The sequence below is a fragment of the Callorhinus ursinus genome, unplaced genomic scaffold (genome assembly GCF_003265705.2).
Source record: "Callorhinus ursinus isolate GAN/ISIS: 27379988/994484 unplaced genomic scaffold, GSC_fseal_2.0 scaffold31, whole genome shotgun sequence".
NCBI lineage: Eukaryota > Metazoa > Chordata > Mammalia > Carnivora > Otariidae > Callorhinus > Callorhinus ursinus.
The window spans coordinates 17,996,446-18,017,418 of record NW_027397093.1 but is presented as its reverse complement, the minus strand read 5'-3'; the positions used below and the strand labels follow the sequence as shown (position 1 = coordinate 18,017,418).

The 20,973-nt window shown below is 34.0% G+C and overlaps 1 protein-coding gene across 3 annotated transcripts in view; it reads right to left on the bottom strand.

Annotated features, from left to right (window-relative positions):
* CTNNA3 (catenin alpha 3) overlaps window positions 1-20,973 on the bottom strand; it is a 2,007,818-nt gene that overhangs the window by 887,469 nt on the left and 1,099,376 nt on the right. For all 3 annotated transcript variants that reach the window (XM_073878933.1, XM_073878931.1, XM_073878932.1), the window contains one exon: window positions 14,281-14,433. In XM_073878933.1, coding sequence (XP_073735034.1) covers window positions 14,281-14,433 — 153 coding nt within the window. The remainder of the gene's footprint in view (window positions 1-14,280; window positions 14,434-20,973) is intronic.

Sequence of the window (20,973 nt, the reverse complement as noted above, 5' to 3'; positions counted from 1 at the left end):
TTTCTTCCTGTCCAATTCAGATGCTTTTTATTTCTTTTTCTTGCCTAATTGCTCTGGCTGGACTTGCAGTACTATGTTGAAATGGTGCAGTTAGGCACTTTTGTCTTTTTCCTTATCTTAGAGGAAAAGTTTTTAGTGTTTCACCACTGTGGGCTTGTCATATATGGCCTTTACTATGGTGAGGTACTTTCCCTCTACATCCAGTTTGTTGAGTTTTTCTCAGAAAGAAATGTTGAATTTTGTCACATGCTTTTTCTGCACTATTGAGATGATCATATGATTTTTCATCCTTCATTTTGTTAATGTGGTATATCACATTGACTGATTTACAGATATTGAACAACCCTTGAAATACTTTAATAAACCCCACTGATCATATTATATGATCCTCTTAATGTATTGTTGAACTTAGTTTGCTAATACTTTGTTGAGGATTTTTGCCTCTATGTTTATCAGGGATGTTGGCTATTTATTTATTTATTCTTGAAGTGTCTTTATCTGGCTTTGGTATTAGGGTAATGCTAGTCTCATAAAATGGATTTGGGAGTATTCCATTTTGCTTCATTTCTTTTTTGGAAGAGGTTTGAGAAGGATTGGTATTAGTTCTTCTTTAAATGTTTGGTAGAATTGACCAATGAAGACATGCGGTCCTGGATTTTTCTTTGTTGGAATTTTTTGATTACTTATTCAATCTTCTTACATATTCATCTGTTCAGATTTTCTATTTTTTTCATGATTCAGTCTTGTTAGATTGTATGTTTCTAGGAATTTATCCATTTCTTATAGGTTGTCCAATTTGTTAGCATAAATTGTTCATATTAGTCTTTTATGATCCTTTGTATTTGTGTGGTATGCATTCTAATGTCTTCTCTTTCATTTATAATGCTATTTTAGTTTAGTCTTTTTTTTTCCTTGGTGAGTCTAGCTAAAGGTTTGTCTACTTTGTTTGTCTTTTTAAAATATCAGCACCTAGTTTCTTTGATATATTCTACTATTTTTCTGTTCCCTATTTCATTTATTTTTGCTCTGATCTTGGTTATTTCTTTCCTTCTGCTAAATTTGGACTTTGTTATTATTTTTCTACTTCCTTGAGGTATAAAGTTAGGCAGTTCATTTGAGATCTTTCTTATTTCTTAATGTAAGCAATTATCCCTACAAATTTCCTTCATAGAACTGCTTTTGCTGCAGCCCATAAGTTTTGGTATGGTGTATTCTCATTTTCATTTGTCTTATGTTATGTTTTTATTTCTGTTTTGATTTCTTCTCTGGCCTTTTGGTTTTCTGGTAACATGTTGCTTACTCTCCATATATTTGTGAACTTTCCAGTTTTTTTCTTATAATTAATTTCTAGTTTCATATAATGTGATCATAAAAGATGCTTGATATGATTTAAATCTTCTTAAATTTATTAGGATGTTTTGTAGCCTAACATTTGATATGTCCTAGAAGCGTTCCATGTGTGCTAGCAAAAAATGTGTGTTCTGCTGCTGTTGGATGGAATGTTCTGTATATGTTCATTAGGTCCATCTGGTCTAATGTATAGTTTAGTCCAATGTTTTTTCATTACTTTTCTGTCCTGATGATCTATCCATTGAAAATGTGGTATTGAAATACCATGCTATCATTTTATTGTTGTCTATTTGTCCCTTCAGATCTGTTAATATTTGCTTTATATATTTAGGTGTTCCTATGTAATGATAATGTGTTTTCAATTTCAAATTCCACTTGGTCATTGCTGGTTATAGAAAAGTGGTTGAATTTTACATGTTCACTTTGCCATAATCAACCTTGTTATAATCATCTATTAGTTTCAGGAGATTTCATATTTTCTACCTAGGCAATTATGTCATCTAGGAATAAAAACAGTTTTATTTTCTCCTTATCTGGGGTTTTTTAGACCAATATTTATTGCAACATTACTGTATTGCAAGATGTTGTTACAAAGGCTTTACTTGAACTACCTCACTGAATTCTCACAAAATCTTTATAATAAGTATGCTATCATCTCCATTGCCCTAGAGTTTAGAAGCCCAGAGAGACTAAATAAGTTGCTCAAGTTCACATGGTATTGAAGTCAGGATTTGTTTGTCTGACTCTATGTTCTTCCCTTCTACATCAGTCTGTAGTATTGCCTTCTAAAATTCTTATAAGTTATAGTATTAAAAGAAGTACCAAACTTTTTACTTAAGTTAGTCTCCAAATATAGCCACTAATTAATGGGCAAGTTTTCTGGATTTCATTTAAGGGTGCCCCACACACATACAATAAAAAACCCATAAACTAACAATATAAATAGAAAATCTTACACTGAATTAGATTAGTACAAGAAACAGGTTAAAACTGTTATTATTTATATGTTTAACAATTAAAATTGAGGGTGATTGCTATAAAACATTTATGGGAAAAAATCAAGTTAGCTTAAATAACCGGAGAAATATACCATATTCATGAATGAGAGAAATCAATATTATTACAACACCAATTTGTCTATTGATCTAGAGATTAAATGCAATTCCAATCTTATTGCCTGCAATAGTTTTGTAGGTATTGTTGGAATTATACAAAAATCTATACAAAAAGACAAAGAAAATAGAATAACCAAAACAACTTTCAAAAGAAGAACAATGTCAGAGGACTCACAATATCTGATTTCAAGGCTTACTATAAATCTTCAGTTTTAAAGACAATGTGGAATTGGTGAAAGGAAGACGCATAGAGTAATAGAACAGAACAGAGAGATATCCGTAATATAGGTCAACTGATATTTAGCAAAGGTGAAAACATGATCAATGGAGAAATTATATTCTTTTCAAAAAATGATGCAGAAACAATTGGATAACCATATGCAATAAATAAACAAAAAAAAGAAAACCTTTATACCTACTTTGTACCATATACAAAAATTAACTCAAAATGTAATAAAAACCCAATGTAAAAACTAAACTGGAAATACTTGTAGAAGAAAATATAGGAGAAATTGTTTGAAATCCTGGGTTAGACAAAGGTTTCTTTTTTTTTTTAAGATTTTTTAAAATTTATTTATCTGAGAGAGAGAGAGAGAGAGAGAGAGAGAGAGAGAGAAAGAAAGAGAATGAGCAGACTCCCTGCTGAGCAGGGAGCCCAGTATAGGCCTTGATCCCAGAACCCTGGGATCATGACCTGAGCCAAAGGCAGACACTTAACTGACTGAGCCACCCAGGTGCCCTAGACAAAAGTTTCTTATATAAAACACAAAAGCACAATCCATATATGATAATACTGATAAATTTGACTTCATCAAAATATAAAAATTCTGTGCTGAACAAGATACTATGAAAAGGTTATAAAGCTAAGCCACAGATATACAGAAAATATCTGTGAATCAGATACACAACAAAGGACTTGTATTCAAAATATACCAATAACTTTTAAACAACACAAATATAAGTAAACAATCCAATTACCAAAAAAAGGTAAAATTTTTTAACAGAAACTTCACCAAAGAAAATATACAGATGGAAAAAAGCTTAAAAAATGATCCTCAGGAATGAAAATAAAACTAAAAACATCCAAATTGGAAATGAAGTATAATTATATTCTCATATGACATTATCTTGTATATAACATACATTAAGGAATACACACACACAATTAGAACTAATAAATAAGTTCGGCAAGGTTGCAAGATATAAGATCAGTATATTAAAAAAAATCGCACTTCAATATACAACAAAAAAGAATCTAAAAATGAAATTAAGAAAAATACCATTTAGAAAAGCATCAAAAATAATAAAATTTTAGGAACATAATTAACAAAAGAAGTGCAAACTTATACACTGAAAACTACAAAACATTGTTGAAAGAAATTGAAGCAGATCTAAATAAATGGGAAGACATTCCATGTTCATGGATTGAAAAACTTAATATTATTAAGATGGCAATACTCCCCAAACTGATCTACAGATTCAACCCAATCCCTATCAAACTCCCAGATGTGTTTTTTTTTTTTTTCAGAAATGACATACTTAAAATTATTTTAAAATTTAAGGGGCTCATAATAGCCAGAACTACCTTGAAAAAGAATGAAGTTGGAGGACTCACACTTTCTTTTTTTAAAACTTACTACAAAACTATAGTAACCAAGACAGAGTGGTACTGACATAAGAACAGGCATAGATCAACAGAATAAAACTAAATCTAGAAATAACCCCTCATATTTACATTATTACAGAAACTCAATTGGAAAATAGTAGTTTTTTCAACAAATGGTGCTAAGACTAATAAATATCCACATACAAAAGAATGAAATTGGACTCCTGCCTAATATCAGATATAAAAACTAATTCAAAGCTGATCAAAGACCTAAATATAAAAGCTAAAAGTATAAAAATTTTAGAAGAAAACATCCGAGTGAATCTTTATAACCTTTGATTAGACAATAGTTTTATAGATATGAAACCAAAATAAAAAATAGAAAAAAAGCACTTCATCAAAATTTAAAACCTTTGTGCTTCAAAGGATACCATCATGAAACTAAAAAGACAACCTACAGAAAGGAAGAAAATTTTCTAAATCATATATCTGATAAGAAACTTGCTTCTAGAATATATAAAGAACTATTATATATTATACCCCAATAAGCAAAAGGACAAGTATTATTTTTAATGGGCATAAGATCTAAATCAATATTTCCTCAAAAAAGATATAAAAATGGGCAATAAGCACTGTTCAACATAATTAGCTATAGACAAATGCAAATCAAAGCAATGAGATACCACTTCGTACCTACTAAGATGATTATAATCAAAGGCAAACAATTATAAGTGTTGGCAAGGATGAGAATTGAAACTTTCATATACTGGTGGTGAAGATATAAAAATGGTACAACCTGATGCCAGCAGAAAACAGTCAGGTAGTTTCTCAAGTGCTTAATACAGTTACCATATGATCCAGAAATTTCACTATCAGGTATATACCCAAGGTAAATAAAAACATATGCCTACACAAAAACTTGTATTAAAATGTTCATCACAATTATCCATAATAGCCAAAAAACAGAAACAACTCAGATGTCCATCAACTTATAAATGGATAAATAAAATGTGGTATATCCATACAACAGAATTGCCCATAAAAAGGAATGAAGTACTGATACATGCTACACATGGATGAACTTCGAAAACATCATGCTAAGTTAAAGAAGCCAGTCACAAATTCCACATATTGTATGCTTCCATTTATATCTAATATTCAGAATAGGCAAATCTGTAGACACAAAGTATATTAGTAATTGCCTAATTTGGAGAAAATGGAAATGTTTTAAAATTGATTGTGATGGCACAAATTTGTGTACCTTCTAAAAATCATTAAAATGTATGCTTTAAGTGGGTGAAATGTTGCTAGCAAAGGAAAACTAAAACAACCTTAGATATTCTTCTTTGACAAGAAAAATGGGGGAAGGAAAAGATAATCTGTAGTAGTGATTTAATAGGCAGATTCAAACACAAAAGTCAAACCCTCTACGGATGTTCTGGTGTTCTTTTGGAACTCCATGTATAAAATATCACAAAAATGTTGGAGTGATTTAGAAAAAAATAAGACTTTTTTCATGCTGCCTATAATTCAGATGAAGTCATCAATGGAATGCAGAGTAAATTTGATTTTGTTTTTCAGTAATGGGAGCATTTCTTTAAAAGCATCAAATCTACACTTCCATCTTGCAGAAAGTGCCACGCCTAATTGTTTTTTTATGAAAGGGATTTCCTGGATATACAAAGCTATAGCTTTCACTGGGTCTAACATACATTTGGATGATCCTTTGGCAAGATCCCACTTTTTCTCTCCCTAGTCCTACCCTGACAGTGTTTGCAAGCTGCAGAGGAGATAGGAGGAAATAGCTTATGTTCACTGTGCTCTTAACTCTTTTCAATTCACCACCTATTTCAAGGTTAACCACTACAAGAAAGAAAAACAGAAAGAACCCACTTCCCCCCAAATCAAGTTACCTTCCTGCATTTTACCACCTAACTATAATATCTGATTCTTACTAACAAGACATTCTCCAGGTATAATCTACATCACTTATAAAAATCCATCTTGCTTAAACTTGACCTTAGAGCAGAGATTGCAAAACTAGTGGGCCTTGGAATTATGTATTGCCACAATAACAATTAACAGGGTTGTGGTTTTATTTTGTTTTACTTTTTTTAAGATTTTATTTATTTATTTGAGAGAGAGAGAAAAAAAATGAGTGGGAGGGAGAGGGAGAGAGAATCTGAGGCAGGCTCCGCACTGAGCACTGAGCCCAACACTGGGCTCAATCCCACCATCTTGAGTCCATGACCTGAGTCAAAATCAAGAGCCCGCTGCTTAACCGACTGAGCCACCCAGGCGCCCCTATTTTATTTTGTTTTAAACTGATTTAGCTGTCTATACTTAGAAACCACATATTTTTACATTAAAATCTGTATTTCTGAGTTCTTTTGAGAAATTGCAATGTCTGACAAAACAGGGCCTGAATTCATGCAGAACAATATTTGACTGAAGATGAGTTAGAGACCAACCCTTTAGACTAAGCTTATGCTCTCCATTTCAGTAATTGTTAGTTGGCATGTTTTCTTGTTAACTCTTGGCCAAATACAATCATGGAGAGTAATACTGGAAAGTTTCAGAAAAATTTCATACACCAATTAAGTGTATATCCAAGCCTTGGAGACATAATTTCAGCTGGACATTTTGTACATGTTATCTTTTGGCCTGTTAATATTCCTGAAAAACACTTACCTATATTTGGAAGTTGGATACAAAAGTCCAACAACTTCAACAGTATATTTGAAATTCCTTATAAAATGAATTTTTCAAAAGGAAAATGTCATTGCTCATCAGGAGTTTTGGAGACTCAAGTAACCTCTTTCCACATAAGACTTTGGGGAAAAAATGCTTAAAAGAGGAGTGGGAAGAAGACTAATATTCACTGAACACCAATGTCCACATGATGTGGCATTTGGTACTTTAATGTGTCATCCCATTCAATCTCACTTTTGTGAGATTGTTTTCACTTTACAATGGAGTATGTCCTTTACAGAACAGATACAAGAGATATTAAGTGACTTGCCCAATAATATCAAGCCAAGATTCAAAACCAAGTCTGTCTCCATATTTTATACCTTACTCAATAAATCATGCTATTTGCCATCTTTTAAATTTTTCCGTAGGATTAATTGACATCCTACTTTTTTCATACACTAATTCATTCAATAATGATTTACTGAGGGTGCCTGGGTGGCTCAGTTGGTTAAGTGACTGCCTTCGGCTCAGGTCATGATCCTGGAGTCCCGGGATCGAGTCCCACATCAGGCTCTCTGCTCAGCGGGGAGTCTGCTTCTCCCTCTGACCCTCTTCCCTCTCGTGCTCTCTATCTCTCACTCTCTCTCTCTCTCAAATAAATAAATAAATAAATAATCTTAAAAAAAATAATGATTTACTGAATGCTGTACTTACTGTACATCAGTCTAGGAAAACAAACACAAAGGCTCTAGACAGTATTCCCAGGGTCCAGCAGAGTACATAGCACCACAGGCACTTAAGACATATTTGTTGAATGAATGAATAAATGAATATACTCCTGTCCTCAACTTGCTAATCAGCTATCTAGACCTCTATGTCTAAGACATAGCCACTAGCCATGTATGGCTATTATACACTAAAAATATGGATAGTCTAGATTAAGATAGGCTGCACAGGTAAAATATACACCAGGTTTCTTTTAGACTTAGTACAAAAAAAAATAAGATATCTCAATAATAGTTTTTATATTTATTACATATTGAAATGATAATTTTGGGGTATGGTGGATTAAATAAAACATATTACTAAGATTGGTTTCACCTGTTTATTTTACTTTTTTTTTAGTGTGACTACTAGAAAATTTTAAATTATATTTGTATTCTGCTTTCTGTTTCTATTGGATAGAATCAATCTAATGCCATTAAGTCTTGAGTCACTTGCTTTTATGTTCCAATTTCATGATTAAATCTAGTTTTCTCTCTCTTCAATGCATAAGATTAAATTAAGTTTTAAATGCAGTCTTTTTAAATGCCAATTTATATTCATGAGATTCTAATCAATTGTTGGGAGTTAGAAAATTTTTATATCCAGATATGAAATAATCCATACACAAACTCTCCTAAAATATGGCTTCCCTTGAGTTCCTTCTGTGGTGAGAAGCAACTGCAGCATTCCAGATCCATTACTGGATCATCCAGTTCTTGAAATGAAATCTAACCTATTCACCCTGGCAATCAAATATTCAAGGGTATTGATCAATTGCTTTTATCACACTTCATGTTTCAGCCAACGTAGTGATCTAGATTTCATTTCTATTACAATCCTGGAACATAGGAATGAGCATTGTGACTTTAGTCACACTTGTATTTCAACTTGGAGTTTTAGTTTTTTCAAATCCAACTCCTGCCTAGTCATCAAGTTTTGATGTAAATATTGCTTATATTGTTTACTTCCTACTAAATTTCCACACTACTCTAATCCCATATAGTTTTCTCCCTCCTCTTAATCCCAAAACACTAATATCTCCTTCAAAAATACCTACATCTGACTATGGAAAGGCTCTGAATTACTCCCCATTTCCCTGCATTCCAAACAGCATGAATGGGAAATTTATAAAGAAACCTCTCCAACATGGAAAGGTCACTCACTGTATATTCAGGTTAGGCTTTTAAGGATCATGGTCATGATGAGCTTTAGCTGAAAGAGGATTAAGATATTGAACAGTTTCTAATCCAGAGAGTGGGCAGTCACACCTGTGCTCTATATAAGTAAAAGCATTCCTGACTTAGCTATAACATCCCTTCCCCATCAAAAGAGGAAAGCTGCCAAGATGCTCACTGAGAACAGTTGTTGGTTTGTGCACAAGTATAAGTATGGGTTTGTTCTTTTTATTTTTCAATTTTTTTTTCTTTTTGGGGGGGAGGAAGAACGAGATGGGACTCTAAAAGCTTTATTTATTTGTAACTGAGCATATTCTTATTTGATAACAGATGATCAATCAAAGCAATGTGTGACACTCGAACAGGATTCTGTCAAAAAGCAAAGATAGAAGTAGAGCTGAGAGCTCTATAAGCACTTCTTGCAAACAGCAAGAGTCCCCTCTACACCCTTCTTTCTTGGCACTGGGGCTTTGCTAAATCTGGCTCACCATTTTGTGAGTGGGAACAATCAGCTTTGTAGGTTGGAGGGAAGTATTATAATTAAATGTCCACCTACTTTTTCCTTTTTGATGAAAGGCTCCCATAAAACTTACTAAAATAGGTTCATCAAGACAGATGAATTTTTGATGAATAAGTCAAAGCACTGACGAGGTTGGCTTTTCACATGGAGAAACTTCTCTAATTCACAAAAAATTTTCAGGCCTAGATCACTAACACTGTCATATTTAATGATAATTGGTATGGTAAAATCCATGGGATAAACTGGAGATTTTACCTTTTTAATATGTAGCAACTATGTAGTGTTCAGCATAAACTGATCGCTGAGAACAAATTGTAGTATGATTCAAGAATAATAGTGGAGTTTTTAGAAATTAATTTTAAAGAAATATTAAATAACAGCCATTGTAATAAGCAATGCATGTATTGAATGCAATGGCATTCTTCTGAATAACAATTATATTATCACATTAAAGTTACAAATTATTATCTCTGAAGTGGGCAAAGTTCTTTAAAAATGTTATCGAATTGTGACAAAGTCCATATTCTCTCAGGAGATCTGGAGTAGAGTTTATAGTGTCTGCTTCTGATAGTTGATGGCAAAGGTGTTTGCTAATATCATTGTGAAGAATTATTTTCAAGTATTCATGTACAGTAGAATAGGAAGGCACCCTACCAAGTAACTGGGCTCAGACATGGTCCCAAGTCCAGTTATTGGAATCCCCAAAGTTAACTTTTTAGAGAGAAACAAAAGTGAGTTATTGTTATGAATGTGTTTCTTCATTCAATGCAGATTTAGGGAGTACTAGCTGCATAGACTCGGCTAACAGAATAGGCTCAAAGTGATGACAGATAAAATTCTTACTCTCTAGAATTAGTGAATACTTTACATTTTAAGGTAAAATTAATATTTTAAACTTCCTGTTTAATAGGTATTATTGGTGGAAGTCAGTAGACTTAATGGGGACCTAACTCACCATCAGTGCAAGATCAAACACTGGGGAGTATAATTCAATGAGCATATTTGTCATTAAATAGCTAATCATGATGTAAAGATGATTTTTAAAATGCCAACTTTTTGACTCCTTCTTCTCATCCCTACTGTGGTTTGGTGGATCCCAAAACAGAGTAACTTGGATGTGCAAAGTAGGATAAGCTTTGCATAATAGTTACTTAGTTCAGCATAACTAAACAAAATTACCCATAAGGATCTAGGTTCTCCAGTTATTGACACTACCCAGGGTTTTATAACCATCATTTCACCCACGATCATTTTATACCAAACTACATGATAATATAACAGGAGACCTCAGACATGACCCCGCTAGAGAATGGGAAAGTTCAGGCCCAGTTTATTGGCCACTCTTCTCCTCATTCCCACTTCTTTTCTCCAATACCCCAAATCCTTTTGGTTGCCTAATTATTACCCATAGAATTTCTTAATGCTTTGTTGTTGTTGTTGTTATTTTTTCTTTGTGTTCAAATCCAGGTTTTTTCTATTTTTTTTTTTTTTTGGTAAAAGTTACAATTTTAACCACTATCTAAAGTGTTCCTTTAACAACATGGAGTTTTCTTCAAAGATCTCATAGGAATTCTTTAAAAATGGACTTTTCTTTCCATTTAAGTCTTATTGCAACAAGTTCACTGATTTTAGATTTCTCTGACAAACACAGTTGAGGTATCAAAACCCAGACATGTTGAAAATAGCTTTTCTTTGAAGTCATTTAGAATCTAAGATTTTCTGTCCTGCTCTGTCAAATTACCCAGCTTGGGAATAAGATGGGTCTAAGTAGTCTGGGTGGAGGACTGGTAGGGAAAACAAAGGTGGAGGGTTGGTAAACTATACAAAGTAAACTTACAATGTCTTCTGAAACATATATTTAAGCTCTCCTATTTCCCTGGACTCTGTCACAGACACTTCTGGCTCAACATTTGTAGTAAATTAATGATGATTTTCTCTGTTGCCTTGGTTAGACAGCTCCTTTCAAAAAGAACTTTTCCTGGGAGATAAATGCAGTGTTCTTTTCTTTTTTCTTCTTGATATATACATAAACAACCTAGTGGGCAAGCAGTATACTTAAAAACCACTTTCATTTTCTCCAAAGTCTATAGCTGTTAGAAAATTAGAGTCTGGGGGCGCCTGGGTGGCTCAGTCGGTTGACTCTTGATTTTGGCTCAGGTCATGATCTCAGGGTTGTGAGATGGAGCCCTGCATTGGGCTCCATGCTCAGCAGGGAGTCTGCTTATGCCCCTCCCTCTTTCTCTCTCTTTCTCTCAAATAAATAATAAATAAAATCTTTAAAAAAAAGAAAAAGAAAATTAGAAGTCTTTCAATTGTAAAAGGTATTTGTTATATCATAGAATTTTAGAAACTGACAGTGACCTTAGACATTATCTTGTTAACCTTCACTTTATATAAAGCAAATGAAGTCCTGAGAAGAGAAGTATAGTAGAATAAAGATGGCCACATACTTTGCTATTCTTTCTTTTGAGAGGTGAAGTCTCACACCTCTCTGCCTCCCCTCCTGTTTGGGCAGGCTCCAGTAATATATAGTGGAAGTGGTATTCTGCCAATTTCTGGGCCCCAGGCCTTAAGAGGATATCAGTATCTACTTCCTATCTCTGACTTGCTTTTGGGATCTCTCATCTCTGAACCAGCAACTATTCTGCAAGAAGCTGAAGCCACATAGAAAGGCCATGTATTGGTCCTCCAGTGAAGAGCCATGGCTAAGCTCCCAGCTGATAGTTCTCATGCACTTTCAGTCATGTGAATGTGACATTTTGTATGTCGAGCCCAGTCAAACCTTTCAAGGGCTCCATACCCAGCCAATATTTGACAGTAATCACATGAGGGAACCTAAATGAGAGCTGCCCATCTGCCCAGTTAACATACAAATCGGTGAAAGAATAGTAAATGGTTGTTTTAAGCCACTACGTTTGGAGATGATGTGTTATGTAGCATAAGCTAACTGGAACTGAAAATGACTTAGGCCAGTTTCTAAGTAATACGAAGAAAAAGAATAAGAATAAGAACTGTGACTCCAAAGCTAGCATAATCACATTATATGTATTAAGGGGACTTTCAACATTAAATAAAACTCATTCTCAGTCCCCCAGGAGCTCAAAATTACGAAATCTTTTATTCTTTCAATGTTCATGTGAAATATGGAATTTTCAAGATCCTTTAATTTTTAAAACAGATTATTAGAGCTCTGTCTTCATAATAATAAACCATCATTTCACAATAAATTAAGGTATCATTCTCAAGCATTCCTTCAAGGCACTCCTTTAATAATAAGTGTCATGGAAGGAAGAGCTCCTTAGGTAAACTGATTTGGGGAAATTCTGACTTAAATTAAAGAGGTCTTCTTATCTATGGATTTCTCAGAACTGTAAAATCTCCAAGAGATTTTACAACTTTTCCCCAAAAACTGTGATCAAGAAGCCCTTCTTTATTGAGCACCTTAGGAGTTTTATGTTTCATAGCAACACTAAACTAAGAAATAGGAATAGGGATGTAAATTTTTAGCAGAAATCAACTTATACTTTCAGAATATTTCACCAAAAAGTTGTTTTCATAATTTGGTGTGCCTTCAGCTTAGAGAACACATTTTTAGAAAATATGATTATGATTGTCAGGAGCTACACTTAGTTAGGTACTTTTAATGATCTGTTCCTTCTGCTTTGCCTCTTACTTTAACATTTTCTTGGGGGGAAGACTGAATACATATTTGAGGAATGAATACAAAAGGGAATAAATACTATGAGAAATATAATAAATAATTGAATGAATTAGTTAAAAATTGTAAGCCTGGAAATCAGCTTCGGCTCTAATTAGTCTGGTCTGGGTTTGTACCTTTATGTCCACCTAAGGTCAGTGGGAATTTTAACAGTTACCCTGGTCTCACAGAGTTCTTGGGAAGTCAAAGTAGATTTCAGACTTGGAGATAGGTCAGTTTTAGGGCTGAAATGATCTTAGTAATTATCTATTTATCAACTCCTTTCATTTTCTAGATATGAAGACTAGGAACCAGAGAGTTTATAGTGCAAATGCTAGCTACATTGGAAACTTCCTTCCCAGTGGATCTACATTAAAGACATTGGGAAAGTCCTCTATTTTAATAGATGTTTAATAAAATGCTGTGATTCTAATTCAGGTGGTGTCTATTTCTGACTCACAAGATTTTACAAGTAATTTGAGCCCCCAAACATATTCACCACAAAGTTCATGGCCAGTATATGAAGGTGTGGCAGTCAGAACATTTAATAATCAGTATGGCATGGTGCTGCCAGTGAGAGCAGACACTAGCCATAAACAACAGTGCAGTCATACTGATGAGTCCTAGCAGTTTATCGGCTCTGGTATATGAATTTGATCAAGCACAGTTTCCCCTTTCTACTACCAGTTCCTGGCCTTGTGAGTACTGTCACCTTACTGGTGTTAGAAGTCCTTCCATTCAGACTTTTTTATACTGTGGCCGCCTTACTGAGTCTCATAATACAATAGGTTCTATTATCTGTTTCCTAGCAATTGTCTAGCATTTTATGGCTCTTTCAGCAATATGCCACCTTGCCCCCAATTATGGGGCATTTCCATGCTTCCAGCTTCCGAGCTGAAGAAATTATAGTTGTATCATCTCCTCTTGCCTCTACTGGGACATCGACCAATCTACTATCCCCACTTATTTATTCTGGATATTTCTACCCCTGTATATCTGACATTCTTTTTCTATAGTCACGTCACATGGCTGAATATGATTGAAAAGGCTGATGGAGTAATACAGCCATGAAAAGATCGTAGAGAAATAATAAAATGGCATGAGGTAAGTATTTAATACTTTCATGGTTAGAACAGGAAGAAAACCTTTGTAAAGATAAAACAAAGTATCTGCATTTAACCAGTTTGTGTGTATGTGTGTGTGTATACCTTTTAAAAAATATACATAAAAAGTACTGAACTTGGCTTCATTTGTAGTAAGTTTTAAAAAGTTTTTATCTGAGTACAATTCAACTGTAAAAGGGGAATGAGAGCTTCATTCTCCTGGATTTAGAGTAGTTACAGTTCTAGCATGCTTACCTCTATAAGCCTGCTGGTGTGTTCACGAAATATTGAAGCATATTCTTTTATTTCCTTTTCTCGGCCGTTCTTGGCAGCTTCAATGAGAACCAAAAGTGGGACTGTTGTATCCAAAAAGGAGTCTGACACATGATCTATAATAGCCTTACGGAGCTGAGGAGAAATAAAAAATTCACTTTTTTTTTCAGGGAATTGTTCATGTTATTTCCTGTTTTTACAATCTCAGTAGTTACAAAATTGATCTTACACATTTTTACACAATCTCTAAACTAATATTTAAGACTGTGTATAAATGTCACTTACAAAGTTAAAACAAACAAAATATCCAAGGAAAAATAATCATTGAACAATAGCTCTCTTGCTTTCAAAATGCACTATTTTTTTCTTAAATTATACTTAGCCCAGAGGTCAGATTATAAGTGATAATACTCCATTTTCCCTCAAAGAAATTGTACTATTGTAATGTTTATGCATGTGTACAAACAACATTGTACATCATGTATTTTCATAATTACAAAATTATGAAATGTTTTCTACTTTGTTGGAGGAAGTGATGATAAATTTTGATTAGCTAAATTGTAGTCTTCATGGTAATTAAACCAAGTTAGATCACCGATTATGCCAGCTGATAACAGATTAATAGAGCAAGGAGAATAATAAATGAGTTTGATGTCCAATTTTCTTCATCTGCATTAATTGTTCTTGCCCTTACACCTTAAATTATTAAACAAGTATAACATTCTGCTACAATTAGTTCTTTTAAATTAGATTATGTGTAAGCTCATAAATGACAATCAGGCAATTACTTTATTCAGCAGATATTTTCTGAAATTTAACACTGCATTGGAAAATTAATGCATTGTATTTATATAATATTGAGTCCTAAAGGATCACAGTGTCTTGAAAAGTTTCATCCAACAGTGTCAATGACTATGAATGGCTCTCTAATTTTCTAGTCAACCTCCTTATTTAATTTAATAACCTCTATACAATAAAACAAAGAGATGAGTAGTTATCAGACAAGAAATTTTTAATTTGCCTTCTGTGAAAATTATGTTTTAGAGCATTTTTTAAAACCAATAGACAGTTACCCTAGTTTTGGATTACATGAGAATGCTACTGTAGCTGCATTAAAAAAAAAAAAACACCACCATCTTCCTATAATATTTATAGGATAATAAATCCATAATAATTATAGATTTCTGGGAGAAAAAAATACCTCTGCCTAAGATGTTACATCTTAAGCAAGAGAATTGTGAAATTTTCTGGTTTCCAACATTTTCACAAAGGCTATGTGAGATCCCGAAGGAAAGAATCTGCTTAGCATGCAGAAAGGCAGATCACTAATAGCAACTAATTAATATTGTCTGAGCACTTACTAAGACAGAGTGCAGAGTGCTAAGGAGTTACAAGGCAAAGGGAAGACTTCGGGTGAATGAACAATGTGTTTGATGTCCGTAAAAAGTGAACCAGAGAAGTCAGGCAACCAATCACAAGTTAGGACTTGAGCTGGGAACTACAAGTTATGTTAGTTCCAAACACGTAAAAGTAAAAGGGATCGCAGAGGGGGAACAGTTTTCAATTATCATCCCTCTCCTTTGTCCTTTTTTCTTTCATTTATAACTAGGATATATAGAAGGAGGGCTAAGAGGAGATCTGCACTAAAGATATGCAATTAATAGCCAACATACATATGGGAGGTAATTCAAACCAAGGAGGCAGATAGGATCATGCACAGTGAGGAAATGTCCAAGAATAAAATCTTAGGAAATATTACCATATATGGGAACCATGCCGATGGAAGAGTAGGATCTAAAAGGAGACTGAGATGATGGTCAAAAACAGAGAAAGCAAATGACCAACAACTAAAAGAGAAACTTTCAAATAAATCTACATCAGCGCTCTCTCCAAATGAACTTATTGTACCAGATGCAATTATAGTACCATATTATGGACTTGCTGAATCTTCTTTTCTGTGTATTTGATTCCATGCAATTCAACAATTATTTCTAAACATCATTTCCTTACCTTTCTACCAAGAGCAAGCTATTACAAAATATAGCAAAATGGAAATGCATGGTCCCTATAATCTAATAGAGAAGTGAGAGTCATTAAATGTCACAATAAGGGAAAAATCAGGAAGCTGACAGCAAAGAAATTTCAAAAAGATAATGAGTTTCAGAGTCTAATTTTAAAGGTAAGTTAAATAAAATGAACTAAGACTTGTCTAATGGATTTGACCACTAAGAGTCATTGATTAACTTAGTGAGAGCAGTCAGAGTGGAAAAGTAGAAGCGGGAGTCCTATTGCGATAGTTTGAAGAATGAATGGGAGATGAGTGGAGGTGGAGACAGTGAGAATAAACTCCTATTTCTAGTAATTTGATTATTACATGAAGATGCAAGACTTGGTATTAACCACATTGAAACACAGGTTTAAAAAGTGATTGTTTCTCATATAAAAGACTTTGATGTATGTTCCCATCTACAACTATACCCAGAAAGTTAGACTCTTCTCTTGTATTTTTTTAAAAAATACATTTTGCTTTGTCACATAGAAAAATCTAGAGAGAGAGAGAGTAAGTATTGTCCCACACTGTGCCAATGTTTGTAAATATTTGAATAGTTATAGCAATCTTACAGCAATGGATACATTTGCTTTGGTCTGTGCATTTCCCCTCTGTGGTACTACCATTTGTCTTCCCTTTATTTTAATGGTATTTACTTCCTTGTTCTTTTTTTTTCTTTCCGAGGTTTTCAGCTATGTTTTCACTGCTATTCATTCAATCCTTCAATCCATACAGAAGTGCTGAAACATGTTGCAAAAGTGAGGCTTGAGGCACAGCTAATTTACTATTAACAAATAAATAAATAAATGCTTTAGCTAAATTAATTTTTTTAATTAAACCATGTTAGAAACACATTTTTTTAACTTTATACTAAGACATGCTGCTAAGTACAAAACACAGTAAATGAGAAAAGGTGTACGATGGACATGAGATATTATGTTCAGTAAGACAAGACACAAGGACTGAAAAATGAGTTTACAAATAAGTTTTATGCCAATGTTTTCAAAATTCTGTTGGAAAATGGGCCAAAATTACCTGATATACTATAATTCAAATATAATGAGCAAAATGAATCTTCTTTCCTATAGCTGTATATTCATTCAGTTTAACAAATGCACTGTGAGCTTTCTCTCTAAGGGCAGGGCACCATTCTAGGCAACCTGGGAATGTCAGGATAACAAAGACAGGGCAATATTAGGGAATGAGAGGTGTAAAAAGAGTTTGATGAGTATCTTAAAAGAAGCATAAATAAATAAGAAACAATTAACTTGGATTGTTACAGTGAAAAAGCCTTCTGTAAAGATGAGACATATGTATTTCATTTTAAAAGCTGAATTACCTGTTAAGAGTAGGGGTTGGGAAATGGAAAGCACAGCATTCTAGAATAAAGACTATCATAAGCTATAAATCAATCAATCAATCAATCCTCAAGACATCACATGAATTTAGTGTGCCTAGAACACAGTGATAGAGTAAGGATTGAAACAGGATTTCTTAGGTACAATAGAGGTAATGGAATGCATTTCAGGTAAAAAGAACAAAATAAGACAAAAAGATTAAAAGATGATGTCTCAACCACTGGAACAGTCTCTGATTTCAGCTGTTGCTGTAAGGGAACAGTTCCTTATCCTTTCAAGACATCCCACCTCGAATGCATTCCATGCTTCTCTTTGTTATTCTTTCTTAGGTCTGCTCCAAGTCTCTGTGAGAGTCTCAGCCCAAGCACAGACAGCCTGGAAGTTCTGAAAAGGGAACACCACTGGGAACAACTATCAATCAGTGGAGATGGGAGTTGCCGGACAAAATTCCTGGTCTCTATCCATTGGTTAGACAATTCTGGGAGACATTCCGTTCCTTCTCAGAGATCCTTAAGTTCCTGCTGCCTACAGTAGGAACCCCAAATAGCATATTTTTTCCTCCTTCCCTGCCTGCTCTCTTCCACTGCATGTTCTCTTACACATGCTTTTTGGAATTGTCTCTTAATAAACTACCTGCACTAAGGCTCTGGTCTTAGGACTTGCTTTCAGGGGAATCTAATATAAAATAGATACATTTGTCTGGTGATAATGTTGTTTGGTCATGTACCAAGTAACAGATTCTGATGTTTTATATAAACTACCCATTGATGATCATACTTTACCACTTCTGCTTTGCACACTACTGAATTTGATTCTGTCATCCCCTGTACTGTGCTGACGGTGAAAGAGGAATTATTATGAGAGAGGACCAGAAATGCATATAGGGACAAGATATGGAATGCCTCAAATGCTATGCTAAGTACTTTTCTTTATATGTTCTGGCACATTCTGACATATGGGATTTTTTTTTCATTTAAATTGTACACTCACCTATATCTGTGTATAATATGTAAGAAGCCTCTATCTTATTAATTTCCATATTATTTTCCCACCCAATGGAACAACTCATTCCTTTCACTTGAGTGATATACAAAAAACTTTATAAAGAAGAATCCAACATGCCAATGTAAAAATAGGACAACTTTAGAAGCTGCAGCACTAAAATCTGAAGTTAGTGGGAGGCCAATAGGAGTTAGAGGTATGTGTTTTCAATAAATACCTGCTTGTGGCCAGGCATGAAAGATGTCAGGCACAAAATCAAACTGAGGGGTTTTCCATCTTTTCTCACTATGGTTTAATAACAGGCTTTGAGACATCAATTTTTCTATTTCCCACTGGGATCTCAAATAAAATAATATATTTCTCTACAATTGAAACCCAAAAGTGAAAGCTCTATGTGAAAACTATAAGACAGCACTGCCCCCACCACCACTAAATAAGAGAATAGAAAGAATGAAATTGTGAGGGAGGAGGAATGGAAAGAAAAGAAAATGCCTCAGAAAAAAATTGTCCTTAGGGAACTAGAAAAAAATTATACATGTGTATATTAATGCCATTGTAATTTTAAGTCAAATAGCAAAATGTGACTGTCACAACTCAATTGACTATTAGCAACTAAATCACCTAATAATTAATTCAACGTATACCTACTGTGTCAACTTAATGATACTTGTATCTTATGGACCATTAATATTTTTAAAGATTTGATTTATTTATTTGTGTGTGTGTGTGTGAGAGAGAGAGAGAGAGCACAAGCAGGGGAGGGAGGGGCAGAGGGAGAAGCAGACTCTCCACTGAGCAGGGAGCCTGATGTGGGACTCCATCCTAGGACCCTGGGATCACGACCTGAGCCAAAGGAAAATGCTTAACCTACTGAGCCACCCAGGTGCCCTGGATTGCTAATATTATTTCATTATGAGGATGAGGAAGGGGAGGCATAAGGACATACATATTTTTTTCTAAGTGTGGCATTGATACTACCAAAATGGAGAAGAGATGCATATAGCAATTCAACAACTCAGCAACTAAAAAATCAGCCAAGTTTTTGTTTTGTGTGTGTTTTATCAGAAGGCTATTTAATTTGACATACCTCAAGTCCTTACTTCAGCATTTATAAAATAGGCATTTTTTTCTCAATATACACAAATAAAAATTTTAACCTGCCTTTAGTGAAATCAAATGTATGTTTCATTCTACATAATACAGTAGAAATGGAATATATTCAATTGCTTTAATTTTTTAAACAAAGAAATGAGGTTTAAAAATCTTCCTCCCTTACTAAGAATTGTAATAGGTATGCAGTTCTCAAATAAGTGATGGGGAAAGAGACTAAAGGAAGAAAAAATTTTAATAAAAAAAAAACTTTTAAAATAAATAGTAAGGAAGAAAAAAATCAGGATGGTAAAATCGTTTATTAGGCACTGGGAGTTCTGAGGGTTAAAAGGCCATTATCCCTGACCCCTCACATGGTGGTTACAATTTGGACTGGGTTGGGTGGACTTGGGTTCAAACCTTGGCTCTACCAGTTAGCTAAGTGATGTTCAGTAAATTGACTCACCTGAGAAACTGAGATAATAATACTATGGCATTATTTCTTGTTTCAGAAATAAAAATCAATCATGTAAAGACTAATGTAAGGAGTTTGTAGCAAGCTTTTCAAAGCATTACTAAGTGAAAGATGTTGTTATAACTATCATTTTAAGGATATGAACTCTGGTGGGAAGAAAAAAATCCATTAAAAAAGAAAAACACATGCAGAATATGATCACTACTATAAAAGAACTACACATGCTATAAGTGCTCCAGAAAGAAAAAAAATAATAATTCCAGCTATTGATAATGGTAAAGGTTTCATGGGAGAAGTAGCATTTACATTAGTCTTGAAGTTCCTAAGGTTTGATTAGCAGGGGAAGCAAGAGGAGTGGGAAAAGCACCAAGTTAAACAAGGCATATATACAAAGACACATGTGTTTTGGGGGTGGGAGGTAATGGAAAATTTGGTGAATAGTAAGTAGACTCTTTAGTCAGAGAACAGGTTAATGTGTGGTTTGGTGAGGAGGAGGAGCTAAGAGAGTGAAAGAGAAGGAACATTACAAATAATGTCAATTAAAGTCATGGCCAATTCACAGACAACCTGGAATGCCATGCCAAGGACTTTTGTCTTTTTTCTCTTTGGTAACAGGCAAGAAAGTCACAAAGCAAGAAGGTTCATAGAAATAAACACTAAGTCACTTTCTAGGTCGTTTCATTTTATTGCCCCAAAATGTG